This window comes from Stomoxys calcitrans, chromosome 1 (assembly GCF_963082655.1).
Source record: "Stomoxys calcitrans chromosome 1, idStoCalc2.1, whole genome shotgun sequence".
Lineage (NCBI taxonomy): Eukaryota > Metazoa > Arthropoda > Insecta > Diptera > Muscidae > Stomoxys > Stomoxys calcitrans.
The window spans coordinates 175,482,793-175,510,705 of record NC_081552.1 but is presented as its reverse complement, the minus strand read 5'-3'; the positions used below and the strand labels follow the sequence as shown (position 1 = coordinate 175,510,705).

At 38.7% G+C, this 27,913-nt stretch overlaps 1 protein-coding gene across 1 annotated transcript; it reads left to right on the top strand.

The window, feature by feature from the left end:
- Window positions 1–53: 53 nt before the first annotated feature.
- On the top strand, window positions 54–27,913 carry LOC131997250 (uncharacterized). The gene is made up of 4 exons (XM_059367903.1): window positions 54–287; window positions 5,476–5,649; window positions 9,011–9,186; window positions 27,757–27,913. Exons 1-4 carry the CDS (start codon window positions 54–56, stop codon window positions 27,911–27,913), a joined length of 741 nt encoding a protein of 246 aa, XP_059223886.1.

Here is a 27,913-nt window from a genome sequence, read left to right as displayed (position 1 = left end):
TTGATGAATTATTAGTCTAAGCGTCGAATGTAGCATGAACAGTGCGATAGAAAATGCTGCCGTTAAAATACTTGTGGACACTGTTAATTGCCTTCTGTGCTATTGGCAATCAACATTGCCAGATAATATACTCCTATAGCGAAGAGTATATCAAAACTACTAAAATAGAATGTGCTCCCAGCCCAAAGTACTTCTACAACCACAGCTGTCGTCTGAAGCCTATAAATCGCTACAAAACTCTAGCCTTTATGGATACATATATACGAGATGCACTTAGAAATGTATCTGTAAGTACACTCTACATAAATTTAACACCATGCAACGTACAATTTTAAAATTTTCGTCCATTTAGGGTCTTAAGCCCATAAATGCCACATTTATTATCCGATTTTGCTGAAATTTTGGACAGTGGGTTGTGTTAGGACCTACAACATTCTTCTTCAATATGGCCGAGATCGGTTCAGATTTGGATTTAGCTGCCATATAGACCGATCCGCCGATTTAGGGTCTTAGGCCCAAAAAAGCCACATTTATTATCCGATTTTGCTGAAATTTGGGACAGAGAGTTAAGTTAAGCCCCTCGACATACTTCTGCAATATGGCACAGATCGGTCCAGATTTGGATATAGCTGCCATATAGACCGATCTCTCGATTAAAAGTTTTGGGTCCATTAAAGGCGCATTTATTGTCCAATTTCGCAGAAATTTGGGACAGTGAGTTGTGTTAGGCCCTTCGACATCCTTCTTCAATTTGGCCCAGATCGGTCTAGATTTGAATATAGCTGCCATATAGGCCGAACAACCGATAGCTGCCATATAGACATGTTCTGTAATTTGGCTCAGATCGGCCCAGATTAAGATATACCTGCCATATAGACCGATCTCTCGATTTAAGGTTTTGGGGCCAAAAAAGGCGCATTTATTGTCCGATTTGGCCGAAATTTGGGACAGTGAGTTGTGTTATTTTTCTGAAAACGTGGGTCAAAACGGTCCAGATTTTGATACAGATACAGACCGATATCTCGATTTAAAGTCTTAGTCCCATAAAAGGCGCATTTATAATCCTATTTCACTGAAATTTGACACAGTGACTTATGTTAGGCTTTCTTATATGGTTCAGGTCGGTTTATTTATAGATGTAATAGCTACTTAAAAGACCAACATTTGGTTATACACAATTGAACAATGACTTGTATTTGGTCCGAATCGCAACATATTTCCATATAGCTGCTTTGGGGCATAAGGTATGCATTTTTCACCGGATTTTGACGAAAGGTGATTTACATATACACCCGACGTGGTGGGTATCCAAACTTACCGCCTTTTTACTTGTTATATCTACTTTTTATACCGACCACCTTAGGATGGTGTATATTAGTCTAATCATTAAATTTGTAACGACTCGAAATAGAATGAGGGTACACTTATATAGTCATTCTGATTGTAGCACCTTGAAATGTGGATCTGGGATCCCATAAAGCATACAAATTTTTGACCGGCTTGCCATTCTGAGTTGATTCTATCACACCGTGTGACCAGGTGGAATAGAATCGAAAAAAAAAAACTAGTAAAAAATCATCTTTTTGAGAACGCCTCTTTGAAATTTTAAAGAGATGTCTATGCATCTCTTTAAAATTCAAAATTGTTAGAGCTGAGGTATTAGCGAGATTATGTGCAAAATTTGAACGCCCTAGGTGGTCTGGGCATTTTGGAAACTTGTTCGTTTGCCAAATAATTTGTGGTACTGCTTACAAATCCCTAATACAAATTTAAAATAGCATGCTTGCATTTTTCAAAAAAAAAAATCAAATTCAAATTCTTTGAATATTGCAGATAAAAGTGTTAAAAATAAAAAATAAATAGTGCCAGAATTTTTTGCAAAAAAAAAAACCTAAATACCCATTTTGGACAACGATGGCTTTCAAATCGGCAGTTTTAAGAAAATTGGCTGTGGAGGCTGTGCAAAGAATTTTTTGCACGTGCCTTGGGAACATATATATTAAAAACTAGTAAAAGCATGCTAAGTTCGGCCAGGCCGAATCTTATATACCCCCCATGGTTCGCATTTATCAATTTCTTTGCCCGGTAGCTAATTACAGGCAAACAAAGATATTTGATAAGAGTTGCTATTGGAGCTATGGACCGATTGAAGCCATGCTCGAAAGTAAAGAAGTAGAATCGGGAAATCTGTTTATATGGAAACTATATCAGGTTATAGACCGATTTCCATCTTATTTGGCACTACTGTTTGAAATCAAAACCAAACATTTCGTGCAAAATTTCACGAAATTTATTTATTATTCGGTTTCGAATAATAATTACGACCTCTAACCGCTCAAGAAATCAAGGTCTAAGATCGGTTTATATGGCACCTATATCAGGTTATTTCGACCATACTTGGAATAGTTGTTCGAAGTAAAAACAAAAGACTTAATGCAAAATGTTTGCCAAATCGGATAATAACTGCACCCTCTATTGGTTCAAGAACTCAAGATTGAGATGGGTTCATATGGGATATATATCAGGCTAAAAGTTCATTCTTCTATACATGGCATAGTTGTTGACAGTTGAAAAAACCACCTCATGTAAAATTTTAGACAAATTGGATAAGAATTGCACCCTCTAGAGGCTCAAAAAATCAAGATCCGAATTCGGTTTATATAGCAGCTATATCAGGTTATAAACCGATTTCGACCATACTTGACATAATTCTTGGAAGTCAGACCTCATGCAAAATGTCAGACAAATCGGATAATAACTTTCCCTCTATCAGCTCAAGAACACAAGATCCGATATCGGTTTATATGGCATCTATATCAGGTTATGAAGCGATTTAACCATACTCGAAACAAAACACTTCATACAAAATTTCAGACAAATTGGATACGAATTGCACCCTCTAGATGCTAAAGATCCGAGATCGGTTTATACGGTAGCTATATCAAAACAAGGACCGATATTGCTCATTTCAACAAAATCAGATGACAATTTAGGCTTCTAGGGGATCAAGAAGTCAAAATCGGGGATCGCTGTATATGGGGGCTATATCCGTTTATGTTCTAAGTCATAATAATACGGATGTTCGAAGTCATAATACAAGCCTTTGTTTCAAATTTCAACCAAATATTTGAGGATTCTAGGGGCTTAAGGAGTCAAATCCGGGGATCAGTTTAAATAGGGGCTATATCAGTTTGTAGACCGACTAGGATCGTACTTGGCATGGATGTTGGAAAGCATAACACATTTATCAGGTTATAGAATGATTTGGCATAGTTGTTGGAAGTCGTAACAAAACACGGCATGCAAAATTTCTGCCAAATCGTACAAAAATTGCGGCTTGTATAAACTCAAGAAATCAAATCGAGAGATCGGTTTATATGGGAGCTATATCAGGCTATAAGCCGATTTGGCCCGTATTTGGCGCAGTTGCTGAAAGTCATAACAAAATACTACATGCACAATTTGAGCCAAATCGAACAAAAATTGCTGCTTGTTTAGGTTCAAGAAGTCAAATCGGGAGATCGGTTTATATGGGACCTATATCAGGTAATTGACCGATTCGGACCGTACTTGGCACAGTGTTTGGAAGTCTTACCAGAACACTACACAAAATGTCAGTCAAATCGGACAAAAATTGCGGCTAGAAAGGGCTCAAGAAATCGAATCGAGAGATCGGTTTATATGGAAGCTATATCAGGTTATTGACCGATTTGGACCTTACTTGTCACAGTTGTTGGAAGTCATAATAGAACATTACGTGCAAAATTTCAGCCATATCGGGCAAAATTACGGCTTCCAGGGGCTTAAGAAGCCAAATCTGGAGATCGGTTTATATGGGAGCTATATCTAAATCTGAACCGATATGACCCACTTTCAATCCGCAACGACCTACATCAATACTAAGAAAATGTCAAGCGGCTAGCTTTACGCGAATATTTCAAGGTGTTACAAACAGAATTACTAAATTAGTATACCCCCATCCTACGGTGGTGGGTATAAAAAGTAGGATACCACTATGCCTGATAAAACCCATTGGCACTACAATATCCCTGATAATAGAAGATACATAGACTTCTATACGGATGGTTCCAAACTAGAAGACAAGGTGAGCTTTGGGGTGTACTCTGAAGAACTTGGACCGGTCATATCGAGAAGGTTACCCGACCACATCTGAACCTGTAAGGACGTCGAGGATAAAGAGACTATAGAACATCTGCTGTGTATGTCCCGAACTGGCAGTCAGTAGGAGTTCCACTTTAAGTTCTCATTTCCTTGAGAACTTGTCTGATTTTGCGGATGTGAACATTTGCAAGTTGTTGTGCTATTTAAAGCGATTTGGATGGTTCAACGGTAGAAACTAGAAGGCATCTTCCTTCTCCCGGTTCTGTGGTATGACAATGCACAAAAATATCTAAGTGAGTCGAAAACATCTATAGCTCCCTTGTCAGCTTATTTATCAACCGATCTTCTTAAAACTTTCCTCTATGACTAGCACTATCCTTATATAGCTTCCATACTCAGATGTGGTCGTCTTCACAAAATGTGGCACCATGGATTATCTAATGACTCTTGTGATAATTAGTGAATTGTTTAGAAATCTATTTAGATTTACATATATGTATCTCCTTCCGGAGCTGTATCGGCCGATTTTCACATTTAGAGCCATTTCCAACGCATTTCTCAACAGATTTTCCCAGAATTTCCCAAAAATGTCTCTCTCTATATCTTCAAAAAATTTTCCGATCGAAATCAGTTTAGATTTGGATATAGCTCGCATATAAAGGGTGAATTTTTAGCTATTAATTTTTTGGCAACACTGGTTTTAACAGCCCACGCACGTTTCGTGATTAATTTCACTGTCAAACATCTTCAGTTTGGTCAATCATTTAACCATGAAACGTCTTACAAACGAACAATGCTTGCAAATTATTGAATTTTATTATCACAATGCGTGCTCTGTTAAGAAAGTCCATCGCGCGCTGTGTGTGTTCAGCAGCGAAGCTCTTTTGTGGCTCAATGGGTACGTAGATAAGCCAAAAGCACAGCCAGAGCGATTTTCGTCTAAAGCCTTTACAGGCCTGATATACACTTATAGAACCGTAGTTATTACAATTTTGCACGGATTGTTTAATTACCCTTCTGAACATCTTCCAATAGGTAAGGTTAGGTTGAAAAGAGGGTACAGATATTAATCCGCCCCAAGCCACTATGGACTTACACCTAAGCCAGTAATCGGCTTGTTGTCCATAATAGGTGTAGGGTATTATATAATCGTCCACTCGCAATTTTTTCCTTACCTTACTTGTTTGATATGATTTTGAGCGCAACGTTTCGGTTTTCATCTTACAAACACAAAACAAAAACAGATTTTTATCAGCATTTACGACAAAATATACAAAATAAGTTTTTGTTTTAACACCATCTATATTAGCAGACAATTATTTCGTTCTATCTCTATCTTTTCGCGTATTTTAGGTCAATATTGGCGTATATGCTCGAAATGACGTCAACCTTTATAAGCCATTCCTAATCAATACTACACAAAATCTTTGTTGGTTTTTGGAGAAAAAATTTTGGGGACCCTACCTTAGGATATTTATTGATGTTATCAGCAAATATTCAAATGTCAATCACTCCTGTCCATTTACGGTAAGTGACTGCTTTATACCACATACAATAATTTGTATAGCTCAAAAAGTCGACCATAACCGCATAAATATAGATCTAATATGGAATGGGTTTGTGAACCTATAAAAACGAGTGGTGAGGTGAGGGGGGAGCAAATTGTGTTAGTGAGTCTATAACTGACTTACGCTTTTAACCAGTCTAACCTACGACACTATAAAATATACATACTCTTGGTCGGTAAAACATTATGAATCGATCTTAATATAAAACTGTTCTATTGGAACTTTCCAGAAATACTTCTTATTCATGCTGTATATGTCATATAGATTGATATTGTATATGTCATATGTAGTTACACATAAGCCAAATCGGGATATGCTTAGATATTCCCACATAAAACTGCTGTTATCGACAAAAAATAAGGTTACTAGGAGTGCCTAAAAAGGTTTTTTTCTATTTTAATGAATTTTATGAAGCAAATTTGTATACCTTTCACCATAGAATGGGGAGTGTACAAATTTCGTCATTGTGTTTAACACATAGAAATAATGAACAGAGATCCATCAGAGTATATATTTTTGATCATCTTGACCTTCTAAGTCGATTCAGCCATGTCAGTCTGTCTGTCTGTAGAGAGCACGCTACCTTTCAAAGGAATAAAGCTAGACACCTGAAATTTTCCACAAATACTTCCCATTATTGCACGTCAGTTGGGATTTTAAATGGGCCATATCGGTCCATGTTTTGATAAAGCTGTCATATAAATAAATCTCGGATCTTGAATTCTTGAGCCTCTAGGTGGCGCAATTCTTAACCGATTTGCATGAGATATAATATAACTCCCATATAAACCGATCTTCTGATTAAACTTCTTCAGCCTCTTGTATGGTCCGTCCGTTTGTCTCTCAAGAGCATGCTAACTTTCGAAGGAGTAAACTTGAGCGCTTGAAATTATGCACAAATACTTCTTATTAGTGTAGGTCGGTTGGGATCGTCAATGAGCTAAATCGATCCATGTTTTTATATAGCTGCCATAAATTCCGATCTTTGGTCTTGATTTCTTGAGCTTCTAGAGGGAGCAATTCTTATCCGATTTGCCTGAAATTTTGTACGTGTCGTTGAAAATGACTGCCATCAATTGTGCCAAGTATAGTCTTAATCAGTCCATAGCCGCCATATAAACCGATCTTTCGATTAGACTTCTTGAGCTTCTAGAGGGAGCAATTCTTATCCGATTTGGCTGAAATTTTGCACATCTCGTTTTGGTATGACTTCCAACAACTGTGCTATGTACGGTCTAAATCAGTCCATAACCTGGCATAGCCGCCATAAAAACCGAACTCCCAATTTGACACTCTGAGCCACTGGAAGGTGCAATTTTTACTCGATTTACCTGAAATATTGGAGATGGATGACTTCTAACAGCCATTACAAATACGGTTCATATTGCTCGATAACCTTATGAAATCTCAATCTATATTGAAAAATTCATTCAAAGAACTTGACAAATTCGATCCATGGTGGAGGGATATAAGATTCGGCCTGGCCGAACTTAGCATGCTTTCACTTTTTTTTATACCCTCCACCAAAGGATGGGCGAATACTAATAATTCTCTTTGGAACTCCTCGAAATATTCGACTAAGACATCATAAAGTATATATATATATATTCTTGATCGTCATGACATTTTAAGTCGATCTAGCCATGTCCGTCCATCTGTCTGTCTATCGAAAGCACGCTAACTTTCGAAGGAGTAAAGCTAGCCGCTTAAAAATTTTAACAAACACTTCTTATTAGTGTAGGTCGGGATTCTAAATGGGCCATATCGGTCGGTGTTTTGATATATATAAACAGATCTTAGATCTTGACTTTTAGAGCCACCAGAGGGCGCAATTCTCTTCCGTTTTGGCTGAAATTTAGCATGAGGTGTTTTGTTATAATTTTCAACAACTGTGTTGAAATCGGTACATAACCTGATAAAGCTGATCTGGGGTCTTGATTTCTTGAGCCCCTAGAGAGCGCAATTCCTATCTGATTTGGCTGAAATTTGGCATGAGGAGGATGACTTTAAACAAATATGGTAAATATGGTTCAAATCGGTCCATAACCTGATATAGCTGGCATATAAACCGATCTGGGATTTTGACTTCTTGAGCCTCTAGGGGGCGTAATTATTATCCGATTTGGTTGAAATTTTGTACAACGGCTTCTAACATGACCTTCAACATAAGTGTCAAATATGGTCTGAATCGGTCTAAAGCCTGATAGAACATCTCACTTCTTAACCCCGATCTCCCTGTTGTAATTCCTGAGCCCCTAAAGGACGCAATTCTTATTCGAATTGGCTGCATTTTTGCACAATTGCTTCTACTATGGTCTCTAACATTCAATTCAATTATGGTCCGAATAGGAACATAACTTTATATATCTCCAATTGCATAGAAATTGGTTTCTTTTATCCTTTGTTTGCCTAAAAAGAGGTACCGGGAAAAGAAAATGCAATCCATGGTGGAGGGTATATAAGATGCGGCCCGTCCGATTCGTTCGCCAATTCAATGAAAATAGCTGTTAGTGGTTAAGGCCGTTGCTGTTTAATTGAAAAAGATAAAATTTTCAATCACTTTATATGTAAGACGTTTATACCCACCACCATAGGATATGTCATTTAGTACTTCCGTTTATAACACATCGAAATAACTATTTCCGGCCTTAAAAAGTAAATATATTCCGGATCGTCGTAAAATTCTAAGGCGATTTATGTGTCCGTGTGTCTGTCCGTCCCTCTGTTGCTATCACTCTATAACTTTCAATAATTGAGATATTGAGCTAAAATTTGGCACAGACACATCGTTTTCTGTACGCACGTTAAATTCTTGAAGGGGCCAAATCGGACCATATTTTGATAGAGGTGCCATATAGACCGATCTGCCAATTAAGGGCCTAAAACCCATTAAAGTTGCATTTATTAGCCGATTCCAGTGAAATTTGAAACAGTGAGTTGTTTCAAGCATCCCGACATCCGACTGAAATGTGGTTCAGATGGGACTATATTTAGATATTGTTGCCATATAGACAGATCTTCCGATATTGAGTCTTAAGCCCATGAAAGGAGTAGTTATCATCCCATTTCTCTGAAATTTGATGTAGTGACTCCCGACATCCGACTTATGCCATATACACTAATCTGCTAATGTAAGGTCTTTAGCCCATAAAAGGCGTATTTACTATCCCATTTCGCTGGCATTTGAATGATATATTCTCGGTGGTGGATATCCAAAGTTCAGCACGACCGTTTTAATTCATTTCTTCATAATAATTAACACATTTTATATGAATAGGTTATTGTATTTATTAATGTTTACATCTTTTTTATACTTTTAGGGTTCACTTTTTGTAAAAAATCTTTTTATCGATCGAAAGGTTATTCCTGTCGCATTTCCCAGAGGAGCCTATAAAATTCTGTTGATCTTTTACGAAGGTTATCCTTTGGATTATATGGGAACGGTGGCATACTATGTCGATTTGCTTGAAAAGAGAACAACTCCACTACGGAAAATGTAAGACTTAAAAGGATTGTAGATTCTTCTAATTTTTGTATTTCTAAATTACAATCCGTATTCAATATTGTACTGATAAATATTGTCAATAAATAACACCTTAAGTTTGCGGTTTTAAAACCTCGGCGAATTTGACTCTCGGCAGTGGAAACGTAGTGTTAGGGGATGCCTTTCAGTGCTGTATCCAACTTCAACTAGCCAGAGAGTTAGGAATTATCCCTACAACGTTTGTCACATTGAATTTGAACACATCACCTGTTATTAATCCATCTAAAAATTGCTCGTTATGTGCTCAGTTTCACAACTTGAACTTAATAAGCGCATCGCTGTTTGCAACACCCGGGTGTTTTGGCTTTCTTTCTTTCAAGAAATATTCATTTACAGATAATGACAGTTGCCCAACAACAAAATATTGAGTACACTATCTATAAAAATCAATGATTAGTGCAACTCTGAGTTTGAGTATGTTACTACTTCGCGCCATTTTTCGTTGTTTATGTGTTCTGGTTCTTAACTAAAATACGCATACACACACACAACCAAAACTCGTTGACAGATAGTGCACTTCGCCAAAAAAAAATTGTACTCAGCTGTTTACGGTATACTACCTGGTAATTATGTCATGATGTTGACCTGGCACCTGTATTGAGTTTATCATCCCATGTGTCGCATGGGATTTGGGGGGAACCACGAAGTAAGTAACATTTTCCTCTACGACACACAGTTCAGGAGATATAGCCAATTTAAAGTTGTCATAGTTAAATTTCGATTTTTTAGGGACTTTTGGTCAATTCTTAAATATTTGGAGGGGGTCACGAATTACGGTCCATTTCCCTTTACGCCGCATAATTTAAGAGATGCAGCCAATTGAAGATTTCCACAGTTTCACCCACCACCGTAGGTATATTCATTTAGCCATTCCGTTTGCAACACATTGAAATATCAATTTCCGATCCTACAAAGTATGTATATTTCGCATCGTCGTAAAATTCTAAGGCGATTTAACGATGTCCATGTGTCTGTCCGTCTATATGTCTGTCCGTCCGTCTTACTCTACAGCCTTCAAAAATTGAGATATTGAGCTGAAATTTGGCCAAGATACGTCTTTTTGATGCACGCTGGTTTTGTTCTTAAGCGGGCCAAATCGGACCATAACTGGATATAGCTGCGATATAGACCGATCTGCCGATTAAGGATCTAATGCCCATAAATGCTTTATTCTTTATCCGATTTCGCTATAATTTTAAACAGTGAGTAGCTTAAGGCTTCGCAATATCTGACCCAAATATGGTTCAGATCGGATTATATTTAGATATAGCTGCGATATATACCGATCTGCCGATAAAAGGTCTGAAGCCCATAAAAGCTTTATTTATTACCCGATTTCACTGAAATTTTAAATAGTGAGTTGTTTTGAGCCTCCCGATATCCGAGCTTAAAATGGTTGAGGTCGGACTATATTTGGATATAGCTGTCATATAGACCGATCTGCCGATAAAGGGTCTGAAGCCCATAAGAGCTTTATTTATTGACCGATTTTGTTGGAATCTTATACATAAAAATCAATTTGTGTTTGTTTGTTTGTGTGTTCCTTATAGACTCAGAAACGGCTGAACCGATTTTTTTCAAATTTTCACTGATGGTGCATAATAATCCCGTGGTGAAAATAGGGTACTACATTTTTTGATATCTGAAGGGGGAGCGGACCATCCACCTTACCCTAATTTTCAGAAACGCCAGATCTCGGTGATGGGTGGTGCTGATTAAAGCGAAATTTTGTATGCTCTCTTATAGTAACCTACAAACAAAAATTTGGTGTCCAAATTTCGGATGGGGTACCTAAGGGGACGCCCCACCCCAATACCTACCAAACATGTATTTACACCAATCACGACAATATGGGACTCAAATGAAAGATATTTAAGATTAGAAAACGTATCTGATATCCAATTGTCGGACCAAGTGTTTGGGGGACCACCCCAACCCCCAAAGCACCCCTAAATCGGACATATATACCGACCATGGGACTCTAATGAAAGGTATTTGCGAGTAGAGTATGAATCTGATATCCAAATCTGGGACAAAGTTTCTGTAGTCCTCCCCTTTCCCCAAAGCACTCTCCAAACAGTACTTATTTACTTAACATGGCAATATGGGGCTTAAATAAAAGGCATTTGTATTAAAGGGGCCGCCCATCCCCGAGAACATCCCCCACAGAAGACAAATTTACGATCATAGCAATATGGGGCTGAAATGATATTTGACATATGACATATTTGCTGGCTTTTTCAATAAGGGATTTAAGTGAATGGTATTTGAGATCTGAAAACGAATTTGGTATCCAATTTTGAAGCCAATGGCAATAAGGGGTTCAAATATATGAGAATAGAGCATGTTGCTGATATATTTTCAGGGCTGAGTGATTGGGGGACCACCTCACTTCCCAAAACACCGCTAAATCGGGCTATTTGCCGATCATGTCAGTGTGGGGCTTAAATGAAAGGAATTGGGGGATAGAGCATGAATTGATACCCACTTTCGGAACCAATTTTCTGGGGGTCTACACCTTTCCCAAAATACCCCACAAACAGCAATTTTTTACTGATCATCACAAAATGGGTTTCAAATAAAGGTATTTATGAGTAGAATACGAATTTGATATCCAACTATAGGACCATGTATTTAAGGCATCACCCCTTCCCCAAAACACCCCCCAAAGGTTAAAAAATTTTCGACCATGCCAATATATGGCGCAAATGAAAGGCATTTGAGATTAGAAAACGAATTGGATAACCAATTTTGGAATCATGTGTTTGGGGGACGCCTCATCCTGTAAACTCCTCTTAAGCCAATGGCAATATGAGGTTTAAATAAATGGTATTTGAGAGAAGAGTACGATGCTGATATTTTTTCAGAGCCAAGTGTCGGGGGGACCACCTTACCCCCGAAAAGACCCCTTAATGAGACAATGAGAATATCGGCCTGAAATAAAGTATTTTAAGAATGGAGTACATCTTACATCCAAACTTAAATTCGTAGACCAATAAAGATCATATGGAGTTCAGATAAAGGCACTTATATTGTTAATACTATATACTATTTTCGTAGCGTGGTATTTCACTAATTGTCGAAAACAAATATTCCAAGGAAAATTTTGTTCCATATAAAGTAAAAGAAGGCGCAGCGGAGCGGGCCCGGTCCACCTAGTTTGAAATAAAAAATTCAACCGTGGCTTATATTTATTAGACCACTCAATGTCCGTGCCGAATTTGGTTGCATAAGTTATCAAATTTTCACCGAATTATGACGAAAGGGGGTTTACATATATACCCGAGGTGGTGGGCATCCAAAGATCCTAATGCCTTTTTACTTGTTTTGTCAGTTTTTGAATTTTTGGAGGGAGTCACGAATAAGGGCCCATTTCCCTCTACCGCGCATTGTTAAGGATATACAACAAATTTAAAGTTTTTGTAGTGAAATTTCGACTTTTGATGGACTTTCGGTAAATTTTTCAATTTTTGGAAGGAATCACGAATTAAAGCCCATTTCACTCTCCGACGCATAGTTTGGGAGATACGGTCAATTTAAAGTTTTCATAGTAAAATTTAGACTTTTGATGGATTTTTGGTAAATTTTTGAATTTTTGGAGGGAGTTGCGAATTAAGGCCCGTTTTCCTCTACGACACACAGTTGAGGAGATATAACCAATTTAACTTTCCCAACCTAAGAGGGGCCTTAACAGTAGGTGTTGTAAGTAGTTTAAGTGCCAATCTTTGCCATAGATAAAAATATATATAAATACAAAAAATTTCTATAAAAAAGGAATTTTTGTTTGTTTCTCTTTTGAGACGAGGTCAGGAAAGCCAAAGATAGCAACACACACCAACCACTATGGGACGCGTTTCGTATTTGGTTAGAAGACTTTTCAGCCATATTAGGAGTGATGGCTTCAAGGGCCGATCGTTGGTATATTGTATTTGAATCGTATTAATAGCGAAAACACATCTATGATACAATTGCCACATTAACCAAGCTCGACAACCCTGCACAGTAGTTGGAAGTGGCACCAAAACACCGCATGCAAATTTCCATCCAAATCGAAAAAGAATTGTGCCCCCTTGCGTCTCAAGAAGTCAAGATCCCAGATCGGTTTATATGGCAGCTATATCAAAACGTGGACCGATATAGCCTATTTACAATCCCATTCGACCTACACTAATAAGAATTATTTGTGCAAAGTTTCAAGCGGCTAGCTTTACTCCTTCGAAAGTTTGCGTGCTTTCGACAGACAGACGGACAAACAGACGGACGGACATGGCTAGTTCGACTTAAAACGTCATGGCGATCAAGAATATATATACTTTTTGGGGTCTTAGACGAATTTTTCGAGGAGTTACAAACAGAATGACGAAATTAGTATGCCCCCATCCTGTGGAGGGTATAAAAAAAAAAAATTTTTGGAAAAAAATCATGTTAGTTATTATTTGTGCAAAATTTCGAGCTGCTGACTTTACTCGATAGAAATTTGTGTGATTTCAACAAACACACAGACAGAGCTACAACTACTTAAAATGTCTTTGCGAGTGAGTATTTTTATACTATATGTGTCCAACACCAATATTTGGTGTTGTAAAAAGCCAAATATCAAAATTAGGGTAACCCCATACCATGCTGCAATGTTGAATAAATGTGGAGGTTACCCATGTACCCAATTTGAACTTTGCATCTTCTCAATTGCCGAAGTTTTTTAAATGTTTTTTTTTTTCAAAAGCTGAGAAACCTTCCAAATTTTGTCGTAAATAACGAACAAAAAAACTTTTTATTATTGCAGGGCTTTGGTTTTTCCTTCAGGAGCAAATATATGTAATTCTGGCGGTTTTCCAACTCACGAACACTCAACATATGAATGTCTATTGTAGCTGACCAAAAATGCATTTTTAAATCAAGATCAGATATTCAGGGCTATTGGCCAGTAGCGGAAGGAGGCGAAATATATACTTCCACACAAATGTAAACACCATTTCAAAATGACATTGTGTGTCATTGACATGATGTCATGCACCTTCCATTGCTCGATATACGTCTGCTGAAGGGCCTGCAAAATATGTCCATTTACGAGACCTAAAAAATCAGCGTTTTGGACTGGCCTGCAACAGCACCAACTAAAAAAGGCCTACTGTTAAAATTGTTTTTGCAACACTGCGAAAAATGGAATATTTATATGACCTAAAAAAGCAAAAAATTAAAAAAAAATACTTTTTTATTTTTAGGCAATCTTATTTTGCGTGTTAATAATTATTATTTTCATACCCCTTCAACATTTTTTTAAGTCCACTTTTTGCTGCCAGCGTGATTTGAACTCAGGTCCCTTCAAATGCAAACCGCATACTCTACCAACTCAGACACCACACAATTAATGTAATGTACAGCAAAAGGTTTACATTAACTTAACAACAAAATTGTGGTAGACAACATACCCCTTCATTGCAGTTTGCAGGCAGACGTATGTGCATGCAATACGGCAAGGGTAAAAATGCTCATGTACAATCCGACTCCATTTCAACCGCAAACCCAGGTTCGATTCCCGCGGCCGTCAATTGTTTTCTGTTTTATATTTTTTTTAAAGTAATTTTATAAAATTCGGCGCAATTTTTTATGTATTTCTCATAAAACAAAAATTGATTTCTACAATTTTTTAAATTTTTATTTGCTTGTTTTTTTATTCATTTTTACCAAAATACATAAAAGAGTAGCATGACTGACCGACTGATCGTCGCCCAGCCCCAACGGCTAGAGGTAGGATCATGAAATTTTGCACGAATGTTAGTATTAGGTCATAGGCACGGGATAAGACGGGATTTGGTGATATTCATACGTTTAGGTACTAAAAAGAACCAAAAACTACGACATTGTGTGTTTTTACCTAGCACGAACGGATTAGTCTAGAATTATGATTTTGGGCTCAAATTAAAGAGCATCTCGACAAAATAAGATTTGGTGGCAAAAATTTTCCAAAATAGTACCGGAAGTGGGAGAAATAGTACCTTTAGTGCCGCAATTTGTACTATTTGGTACTTTCTTTGTAAATTGAGCGAGAGCTTTGAATTTTGGAACTCAGGTACACCATGGCAAACTTAATTGGATGACAAGAAGAGTTTATCGAAATTTTATAAATTTAGGTACTAAAAAATGTACCAAAAATTGACGAAGTGAGCTTTATACAGGGCGAATAGATAAAGCTAGAATTTAGAAATTTGTCTTAAAAGACATCTGCTGAAAAAGAAAGATTTTAAAAATAGTACTGGTAATGGGAGAAAACGTACGTTTAGTACCGCAATTGGTTCCATTTGGTACTTTCCTAACAGATGGAGATAGAGGTCTTAAATTTTGAATGTCGGTAACTAGGAAATATATGATGGTTAATTAAATGATCTATTCAAAATTCGTACATTTTGATAACAAAATTGGTACCATTCGGAACTTTTTTTTATAGATGGGGCTACAGATCTAAAACTTGACATGTAGGTACCACTAGAGAAAATATAATGGGTGGCTAAATTATCTATTCAAAATTCGTAAATTTTGGTACCAAAATTGGTACCATTTTTTTCTTTCTTTACAGATGTAGCTACAGGTCTGAATTTGGCAAGTAGATACAATGAGGAAAAAATATGAAGGAAATATGCTCTATCTATTTATAAATTGAACGTTTTGGTACCATTTGGTAATTTCTTTATAGGTGGAGCTAGAGGTCGGGAATTTGGCATGTAGGTACAACGAGGAAAAATATGATGGTGACTTAATGATGTATTTAAAATTCGTACATTGTAGTACCAGAAAGTTTAAAATAATATACAAGAGCTCATCTTTGCCGACAGTGAACTGAGACAGCTAGAAAAAGGCGATTTGACAAATATCACACAGTCTTGACCAAAATCCGACATGTGGAAAAAAACGTACTAATCGTGGTGCAGTTTGTACCTTGAAAGTATATATTGGGCGACTAGAACATATTTTTTTATTAGTGCATTTAGGTACTCAAACGTACAAAATGGTACATTCTTTACGGAGTAAGATAAGGCTCTCAAAATTGGGATACATCTGTACCTTGACGACAAGTTTTGGGCGATCAGAAGATTTTTTCAAACTCATACATTGAGGTACTAATACATACAAAATGGTACTTTCTCTACGAATTGAGCTAAAGCACTCAAAATTTGGAATAGGGTACACTTTGACATTAAATATAGGGGGCTAGAAGATTTGTTTTTAATTCCTGCATTTAGGTACTAAAATGTACAAATTGTACTTTCTTTACAGAGAGATGTTAAACTCTCAAAATTGGGATACAGCTATATCTTGGCGAAGCGGACCGCCGGGATGCTAGTTGTTAATAAATACATTCATAAAAATAAAAATAATAATGTTTGATTGTTTATTTGTTTCTTTGTCTAAGTCTACAAATTTCAAAACCCATGCATTGAAAACTAAATAATGTAACTGCAGAGTCTAGGTCCATGAAAATTCAATGTTGTTCATTTTAGTACATAAATATACGAATATCAGAAATATCTTCTAGTTACTCAATACATACTGTCAAAGTATAACTGTATCCCAAATTTCAGAGCACCAGCTCAATATATATGGAAAATGCCATTTTGTACGTTTTAGTATCTAAATGTAAAAAATTTAAAAAAAATCTTCTAGTTACCCACAAAATACTGTCAAGGTGTAACTGCATCTCAAATTTCAGAGCTTCATCCCACGGTGCAAAAAAGTAGCATGTAGATACAATACGTTTTAGAAATTACATAAACGAATTTCAAAAAATCTTCTATTTTGAACATTTAGGTACCTATTTGTACGATTTCAAAAAAGTCTTTTATTCGCAAAATATATGCTTTTAAGGTACCATTCACACCACAATCAGTAAATTTTCTTCCACTCCTGGTACGATTTCTTACGATATGTCCTTTTTTTGTCAAGACTGATAACGTATCAAGGTGCTTAATTCTAGCTGTCCCCTCTCGCTGTAGGTGAAGATAAGGTATTTCGTAATATTTAGCACTTTTCGATACCAATATGTAAGAATAGAACATTTTGTCACCGGTCATGATCCGCATCGTTTGGGTGCCGGGCCATAGCGGCGTATGAATAAGCAGACGATTTGGCAGTAAAGGCCAGAGGACTGCCATCAATATGTCTGATCTCTAGCTCAATTTGTAAAGAAAGTACGAATTTTGGTACCAACATTTTCGAGTTGTGAATAAATCATTTAGTCACTGATCATATATTTCCTAGTTGTACCTACATGCCAAATTTTAGACTTCTAACTCCATCTGTAAAGAAATTACCATATGGTACCAATTGTGGAACTAAACGTACGTTTTCTGCCATTACCAGTACTATTTTTCCACTGCTTTTTTTCATCCTCATAATTTTGTAGCAGGTCTTTTAAGACAAGTTTCATAATTCGTAAATTGTTGGTACTTTTTTTAGTAAATAAATGTAAAAAATTCCAAAGACTCATCTTATCATCCAATTAAGTTTGACATGGTGTACTTAACTTTCAAAATTCAGAGTTCTATCTCAATTTACAAAGAAAGTACCAAAGAATACCAAGTGCAGCACTGAACGTATAATTTCTCCCACTTCCGGTACTATTTTGGAAGATTTTTATACCCTCCACCATAGGATGGGGGGTATACTAATTTCGTCATTCTGATTGTAACTACTTGAAATATTCGTCTGAGACCCCCTAAAATATATATATTTTCTTGATCGTCGTGAAATTTTATGTCGATCTAGCCATGTCCGTCCGTCTGTCCGTCCGTCCGTCCGTCTGTCCGTCTGTCTGTCGAAAGCACGCTAACTTCCGGAGGAGTAAAGCTAGCCACTTGAAATTTTGCACAAATACTTCTTATTAGTGTAGGTCGGTTGGTATTGTAAATGGGCCATATCGGTCCATGTTTTGATATAGCTGCCATATAAAACGATCTTGGGTCTTGACTTCTTGAGCCTCTAAAGTGCGCAATTCTTATCCGATTGGAATGAAATTTTGCACGACGTGTTTTGTTATGATATCCAACAACTGTGCCAAGTATGGTTCAAATTGGTCCATAACCGGATATAGCTGCCATATAAACCGATCTTGGGTCTTGACTTCTTGAGCCTCTGGAGGGCGCAATTCTTATCCAATTTGAATGAATTTTGGCACGTAGTATTTTGTTATGATATCTAACAACTGTGCCAAGTATGGTTCAAATCAGTTCATAACCTGATATAGCTGCCATATAAACCGATCTTGAGTCTTGACTTCTTGAGCCTCTGGAGGGCGCAATTCTTATCCAATTTGAATGAATTTTGACACGTAGTATTTTGTTATGATATCCAACAACTGTGCCAAGTATGGTTCAAATCTGTTCATAACCTGATATAGCTGCCATATAAACCGATCTTGGGTCTTGACTTCTTGAGCCTCTGGAGGGCGCAATTCTTATCCAATTTAAATGAATTTTGGCACGTAGTATTTTGTTATGATATCCAATAACTGTGCCAAGTATGGTTCAAATCGGTTTATAACCTGATATAGCTGCCATATAAACCGATCTTGGGTCTTGACTTCTTGAGCCTCTGGAGGGCGCAATTCTTATCCAATTTGAATGAATTTTGGCACGTAGTATTTTGTTATGATATCCAACAATTGTGCCAAGTATGGTTCAAATCGGTTCATAACCTGATATAGCTGCCATATAAACCAATCTTGGGTCTTGATTTTTTGAGCCTCTGGAGGGCGCAATTCTTATCCAATTTGAATGAATTTTGGCACGTAGTATTTTGTTATGATATCCAACAACTGTGCTAAGTATGGTTTCAATCGGTCCATAACCTGATATAGCTGCCATATAAACCGATCTTGGGTCTTGACTTCTTGAGCCTCTAGAGCGCGCTATTCTTATCCGATTGGAATGAAATTTTGCACGACGTGTTTCAAATCGGTCTATAACCTGATATAGCTGCCATATAAACCGATATTGCGTCTTGACTTCTTGAGCCTCTAGAGCGCGCAATTCTTATCCGATTTGAATGAATTTTTGCACGAAGTATTTTATTATGATATCCAACAACTGTGCCATGTATGTGTATAAACCGATCTTGGGTCTTGACTTCGTAAGCCTCTAGAACGCGCAATTCTTATCCGATTGGAATGAAATTTTGCACGACGTGTTTTAAATCGGTCTATAACCTGATATAGCTGCCATATAAACCGATCTTGCGTCTTGACTTCTTGAGCCTCTAGGGAGCGCAATTCGTATCCGATTTGAATGAATATTTGCACGAAGTATTTTATTATGATATTCAACAACTGTGCCATGTATGGTTGAAATCGGTTCATAACCTGATATAGCTGCCATATAAATCGATCTGGGATCTTGACTTTTTGAGCCTCTAGAGGTCACAATTATTATCCGATTTGCCTGAAATTTTGTGCGACGGATCCTCTTATGACCATCAACATACGTATTTATTATGGTCTGAATCGGTCTATAACCCGATACCGCTCTCATATAAATCGATCTCTCTACTTTTCTTCTTAAGCCCCCAAAGGGCGCAATTCTTATTCGAATTAGCATTTTACACAGGTCTCCAACATATAATTTAATTGTGGTCCAAGCCAGACCATATCTTGATATCGCTCAAATAGCAGAGGAAATCTTTTTTTATATCCTTTTTTGCCTAAGAAGAGATGCCGGGGAAAGAACTCGACAAATGCGATCCATGGTGGAGGGTATATAAGATTCGGCCCGGCCGAACTTTGCAGGCTTTTACTTGTTTTCATTTAATCTTATTTTTTCAAGAGCTTTTTAATTTGAGCCCAAAATCATTCTCTCAGCACTTTCCGCTCACACTGCACAAACATGCACCATTTCGTACTATTGTATATTGGTACTATTTAATACCTCAAGGAACGAATATCGCCGAACCCAATCTTATTCTACGTCTACGACCTATTCGTGCAAAATTTCAAAATTCTAGCTTTAGCCTTTTAGGCTTGGCAGTGATCCGTCAGTCAGTAAATCGCGCGTGGCTTTTACATATAGAGAAGAGGAAAATATTAAAACAAGTAAGACGGTGCTAATTTCGGCTGGGCCGAATCTTATATACCCTCCATAATGGATCGCATTTGTCGAGTTCTTTGCGCGATATCTCTTTTTGGGCAAACAAAGAATAATGAATAAGAGCTGTAATGCTTTGGAGATTTATCAAGTCAACCTCATGCAAAATTTCAGCCAAATCGGACGAGAATTGCGCCCTCCAGCGGCTCAAGAAGTCAAAATCCAAGATCAGTTTATATGGCAGCTATACCAGGTTATAAACCGATTTGAATCATACTTAGCACAGTTGTTGGAAGTGATACCAAAACACTATGTGCAAAATTTCAGTCAATTCAGGTGAGAATTGCGTCCCATAAAAGCTGAAGAAGTCAAGACCCCAGATCTGTTTATATGGCAGCTATATCAAAACATGGACCGATATAGCCCATTTACAATCCCAACTACACTACACTATTAAGAAGTATTTGTGCAAAATTTCAAGCGGCTAGCTTTTCTCCTTCGAAAGTTAGCGTGCTTTCGACAGACAGACGGACGGACGAACATGGCTAGATCGTCATAAAATGTCATGTCGATCAATATTTCGAATATTTCGAGGAGTTACAAACATAATGACGAAATTAGTATACCCCATCCTATGGTGGAGGGTATAATTAATGTGCATTGATTCATTTTTAGCTCAAATTGAGGCATGTTTACTACCCTATTTTAAGGAATGGAGGAGCAGTGAATATCGCATCTTTTGGAGCAGATAAGCAGGCATATTAAAACAACAATTTTGAGAAGTTGTGTGGGTAGGTGTAAGAGCATTTTCGCTAAAGGGAAAAAAGTCGAAATCATGTGTTACAGCATGCATATTTTGAGAAAATGTGACGGATGGCGGATTGACTCCTAAAAGAGGTATATTTATATGCCTGCATGTTGAGAGCGATACGTGATTCCGGTACTGGGGATGTCGTTGAGATTCCACTAATTAATTTTTATACCATACACCACTACTGTGGTACAGGGTATTATTAGTGAATTTGTTTGTAACATCCAGAAGGAAGAGAGATAGATCCATTGATAAGTATTCCGATCGACTCAGAATCACTTTCTGATTCGATTTGGCAATGACCGTCTATCTGTATGTCCATGTCAATTTGTGTACAAACTGCAGGTCGCCGTTTTCGTCCGATCGTCTTCAAATTTGGAATGGCTTGTTCTTCGGCCTGGAGACGAAGCCCGTTGAAATTGAAAAAAAATGGGTTCAGATTTAGATACAGCTCCCATATATATGTTCGTCCGGTTCGCAGTAATAATGCAATACAATTTTCATTTGTAAACCAATTATCTCGAAATTTGGCAGGAAGGATTTTCTTATGACTCTCGACATTACTGGTGAACAATATCTATAAAGTTAGCTCGAGATCGGTTCAGATTTAGATATAGCTTCCATCAGGGACGTAGCCAGGATTTTATTTTGTGGGGGCCTACCCCACACTTTTTTAGAATTAACAAGTAGAAAGGCGTAAAGTTCGGTTTGGATACCCACCGCCTCGGCTATATATGTAAACTCATTATTCAATTTTGTAAAATAATCCCTAAATCAGCGGATCGGTCTATGTGGGGGCTATTTCAAGATAAAGTTCAATATAGCCCATCTTCGAACTTAACCTTCTTATGGACAATAAAGAATCTATGAACATTTTCAGCTCAATATCTAAATTTTTAAAGACTGTAGCGTGATTTCAACAGAAAGACGGGCGGGCATGGCTAGATCATCTTAGATTTTTACTCCGATCAAGAATATATATACTTTATAGGGTCGGAAATGGATATTTCGATGTGTTACAAACGGAATGACAAAATGAATATACCCCCATCCTTCGGTGGTGGGTATAAAAATTGTGAAAATTTTTGTGTTACTGTGAAATTGGTAAAGGTACCTCAAACTTTTTTTGAAAATTGTGGTCGCTACTGTATGCACGAACAGGCCCATCGGCTGTGACATTTGGTTAAAGTCAAAGCTGAATTGTGTACTGCTTGCCAACACACTAAAAGCCGATCCTTATCTTGCAAAATGTGCATGTCTTTGCGAATATCTTAGTTTTATAGTGATAGTTTTGGCGAATCAGCATTAGTATTTTGATGAAATTTTTTCTTTTGCGCTCATTTCAATTTGCACTCAAGATACTTTTATGATTTCAACAGGTTATTGTTTGTGTCTCCAGTCCACCAAACTACTGAGGCGTGAGTAAGTATTGGTCTAATCATGCTCCTGTAGAGCCAGTGGAATATCATAGGATTCAGGCCCCATTTCGAGCCTATGGCCCGTCTACATAGTGCCCAATATCTATTAGCCTTCTCAGTACGCTTCTGAATGTGACACTTCCAATTCAGTTTCCTGTCCAAGATCACACCTAAGTATTTGACCTTGTCAGATATCGAAATCGTCTTATTGAGGAAACGTGGTGCGCTAAATTCGCCTACCTTCGTCTTCCTCGTGGACAGGCAAATTTCAGTTTTCTCTGGGTTATTATTGACACCTCTGGGTCTAGACCAGTCATATGCCATATGCAAGACCCTTTCGGCCCTTCTGCATAGCTCGTTCGGATCCTTACCCCTTAGAAGTATTATAACATGGTCTGCAGACTGGCTCAAACCCTTTCTCAGTTAGCAACCGTAATAGGTCATTTATGGTGGTCACTCATAGGAGTGGCGATAAAATGCCCCCCTGTGGCGTGCTCTGTGCCACTTTCTCCCTTATATTTATGCCATTGGACACACAATTTATCCACTTGTCCCTTAGAATGTGGTTTATCCAGTCTCTAAGGACCGGGTCCACCCGGTACTGATCTATGGATTGGATCAGAGTTTCGGTCCGCACATAGTTAAAAGCCCCCTCGATGCATACCGCCATTGTGTACGTTTTGGCATCGAAGGATTCTTCTATTTTATGCACAACCTCGTGCAGGGCAGTCACCACCGACCTTCCCTTGATATAGGCATGCTGTTTGTTTTTAAGCAGTTCGCTGGATGTCATACTCTTTATCGTGGAGTCCACAATACGTTGCATGGTTTTGAGTAGAAAGGACGTATGGCTTATGGGTCTGTAAGCCTTTGGTGTCGCATAACTTGCCTTGCCGGGCTTGGGCAAAACACCACCCTTGCCTCCTGCCAGGCTTTCGGAGTATATGAAAGTCCTAAGCACGCTGTGAAAATTTTGGCCAGACGAGGCGCCAGAGAGTATGCCTCTTTCTGTAGTTACGCCGGAAATATTCATTCAGGTCCGGGTGACTTAAATGGTTTGAAGCTCCTCAATGATTCCTTCACCATAAATTCCGTTATTATAAACCTTCGATCAATGTTTTTATTCCAAGATTTCGGTGTCTCCGTGAGTCCCGTCGTATTCTGTGGAAAATGGCGTTTCAATAAAAGCCTCAACATGTCCTCCGTTGTCTCTGCTCTCACTTCCATGTCGTCTACTAAATTTTCAGTTTGGACATGGATTTTTGAGAGAAACTTTTTATACCCACCACCGAAGGATGGGGGTATATTCATTTTGTCATTCCGTTTGCAACACATCGAAATATCCATTTCCGACCCTATAAAGTATATATATTCTTGATCAGCGTAAAAATCTAAGACGATCTAGACATGTCCGTCCGTCTGTCAGTCTGTCTGTTGTAATCACGCTACAGTCTTTAAAAATAGAGATATTGAGCTGAAATTTTGCACAGATTCTTTTTTTGTCCATAAGCAGGTTAAGTTCGAAGATGGGCTATATCGGACTATATCTTGATATAGCCCCCATATAGACCGATCCGCCGATTTAGGGTCTTAGGCCCATAAAAGCCACATTTATTATCCGATTTTGTTGAAATTTGGGGCGGTGAGTTGTGTTAGGCCCTTCGACATCCTTCGTTAATTTGGCTCGGATCGGTCCAGATTTGGATATAGCTGCCATATAGACCGATCCTCCGATTTAGGGTCTAAGGCCCATAAAAGCCACATTTATTATCCGATTTCGCTGAAATTTGGGACAGTGAGTTATCTTAGGCCCTTCAACTGCCTTCGTTAAATTGGCCCAGATCGGTTCAGATTTGGATTTAGCTGCCATATAGACCGATCCTCCGATTTATGGTGTAAGGCCCATTAAAGCCACCTTCATTATCCGATTTTGCTGAAATTTGGGACAGTGAGTTGTGTTAGGCCCTTTGACATATTTCTTCAACTTGGTCCAGATCGCTTCAGATTTAGATATAGCTGCCATATAGACCGATTTCTTGATTTATGGTTTTGGGCCCATAAAATGCTCATTTATTGTCCGATGTTGCCGAAATTTGGCCCTTGATATACTTTTGCAATATCGCACAGATCGATCCAGATTTGGATATAGCTGCCATATTGACCGATATCTAGGTTTTAGGTTTTGGGGCCATAAAAGACGCATTTATTGTCCGATGTCGCTGAAATTTGAGACAGTGAGTTTGGTTAGGCTCTTCGACGTCCTTCTTAAATTTTGCCCAGCTCAGTCCAGATTTGAATATAGCTGCCATATAGACCGATCTCTCGACTTAAGGTTTAGGGCCCATAAAAGAGGCATTTATTGTCCGATTCGCCGAAATTTGGGACAGTGCTTTGTGTTAGGCTTTTCGACATATTTTTGTGCAACTTGGCCCAAATCGTTTCAGATTTGGATATAGCTGCCATGTAGACCAATATCTCGATTTAAAGTCTTGGCCCCATAAAATGCGCATTTATAATCCGATTTCACTGTAATTTGACACAGCGACTTATGTTCGGCTTTTCGACATCCTTGGTATGAAATTTTCAACGAATTTTGATGAAAGGTGGTTTACATATATACCCGAGGTGGTGGATATCCAAAGTTCGGCCCGGCCGAACTTAACGCCTTTTTACTTGTTTATTTTAACGGCGTCATTAACGCTATCGACCTGTTCGCAGAAAAGCAGACACGTTTTTCCTGTTAATCTTACTGTATTCCTTGAGCCGTGTGTAATACACATCCCAATAAACTTCCGCTTTTTTACGACGTGCTCTGTTAAAAAGTCTGCGGATCTCTTACCCAATATTTCGAATCTACCCGGTCAACCAGGGTTTTTTTGGGCTGATTTCCTTTCCCGAAGAGGACAACTATCTTCGAAGGATCCCACCAGTGCACTCGTAATCCTGTTGACATTTTCGTCAATCTCTTCTATGCGTGGACAATCTAAATTATCTTGCCCAAGTCTTCTTCTGAGTAGCCTTCCGAATTTTGTCCATTTAGTTTTCAACTTATTCCGGAAGCTTATCGGATTCGGCGCTGGCCGTGCTATTCTAAACCTAATGTAACGATGGTCAGAGAAAGAGTGTTCCATGGAGACCCTCCAATCCTGAACCTCATCGATCAGATTTTCGGATATCTAATACCTCCTCCCTAATCCTATTAACAAAGGTAGCGGTGTTACCAATATTAAGTGTTATTCGTTAGTCGAGAACTCTGCCAGGGCTTGGCCCCGCTTAATAGTGTTGGTGCTACCCCACGAAATGTGGTAAAAGTTCGCATCAAACGCTATTAGTACCTCGTTTCCTGTCTGTTTTGCTTTCCTCACCAGTCGTTGCAGCTCCGACGTGGGTGGCTGTGTCGGAGAGTCGAAACGCAGATAAAGTGATGCCAGATATGCTCCACCGTCTCCCTGTCTCACCACTGTTGCATTCGACGTTGACAACTCTGGGGAAAATATATAATTCAAATTTCTATGACAAATAACGCAGGTCCTTGGCCGAGTACCAGTCATAGCATAGAATAATTGGTAGTTGTTTGGTTTAGTCCAGAGATTTTGTTCCGTGTCGTCCATGGCTCCTGAATTAAGACAATATGAATCTTGCCCTTGCTGATTTTCCCCTTCAGAGCGTGTGTAGCAGTCTCGCTCCGGTAGAGGTTTATCTCGATTACCTCAATCATTGGTCCTCCAGTAAATGGGCATCTTGGGAGTAGGCGATGATCTCATCGTCTGCTCCCTGTTCTTTAGACTGCGTTGACTTTCCTGTCACTGCACTGCCTGATGTCATCGTTTTAGGTTGATTGCCTAGACTAGTCTTCCGACTTTTTATAAAGTCGGTAATGGTACCGCCGTCGGGTCCATGTTCGTTAAGCTTTATTGGGTTTCCATTCCCTGTTCTGCCTGGTGTTTCAATACTAGGATCTTTGCCTACTTTATCCTTCCAAATCTTAAGTAAATGGGCTTCTTGGGAGTAGGTGATGGTACCAACATCGGATCCCTGTTCGTTGGGTTGCATTGAGTCTCCTGTACCTGCGCTGCCTAATGTTTCAATATTAGGATCTTTACCTATCCCAGTATTCCGAATCTTTAAGTCGGTGATGGGTCCGTCGTCGCGTTCCTGTTTGTTTGGCTACGTTGGGTCTCTCGCCACTGCACTCCCTAATATTTTAGTGTTGGGATCATTGCTTCTTCTAGTCTTTCCAATATTGAGAGATGCCGTGATTGTCTCGTTGTCGGCCGCCTGTTTGTTGGGCGGTATTGAGTCACCTGCCACTGCACGGCCTGGTGTCGCAGAATGAAAATGTCTGCCTATCTTAGTCTTCCCAATCTTGTAAAAGACAGCTTTGCTCCCGTAGTGCGCCATGCCTTTTGTCTTAACCAAACTTGTCACGGAGACTTGATCAATTCCAACCACAAAGAGAGTTCCTTCCACCTTCTCCTCCCTGTGGAAGACCTCCCACTTCTCTGCGACCAAACCTTGGTTTTGCTTGCACAAGAATCCCAACATGCGTTCCGTCGCAAATTTACTGATCCATCCCTTGATGAAGACCGTAGCCTTTGTGAGCTGGGGAATATCCACCTTTCTCACATGGTCGAGCTTTGCGCCCTCTCAGGGAGCGTGAATACCTCTGACGAGCTGTTTGACGGTATTAATGTCCCCTTTAAACTCGCAGCTCATCATTTGTATGGATGGGCCCTTTACAGAGTTGCACACATGTTCAAAAATCCGATCGTTCCTGTTCCTGTTCCTGTTTACCAGTTCCTCCACTTGGGACCGATGATCTGGTGGAATCCTATCGGATGCACAGCCGACATTGATGACTGCATAAGTCAGCTCATCTCTGTTGCGCTTCCTTGCCACTCTGGCGTAAGAGGGCGGCTGCTTACCATTCTCAGGACCATCTTCCCCTTCCGCGATGGCTGTGGCCTTTTTGAAGTCACAGTCCTCCATGAAGACTCAGGGGCCGTACGCGCTTCCTTCGTTTCTGTTCCAACTTTGTCCACCTCCGCAGAACACAGTCTGGAGTCTCCATTGCGGGATGGCTGGCTTGGTTTTCCCAGAGTACTTGAAAGCGGAGAGCTCTTTTTCTTCTTCAGTATTTTAGCAGTGTTATGCTCTTCGGGAGATCTGATTTTTTTTCCAGCTTCCGTAGAAGTGCTTGGGATATCAGTTCTATCCCTTCCAGAATCCTGCAAAAGTTGATCAAATGGTCACAATCGAAAAGAAACTTGTCATGGCTCGACGAAGTTTTGATTGCGGAAGCGGAATTCGATAAAGGATTAGATACTGAAGGCTGTGACGCCAAGTCTGCCGTTGCGTTTTCCAAGCTCATCATGTACTGA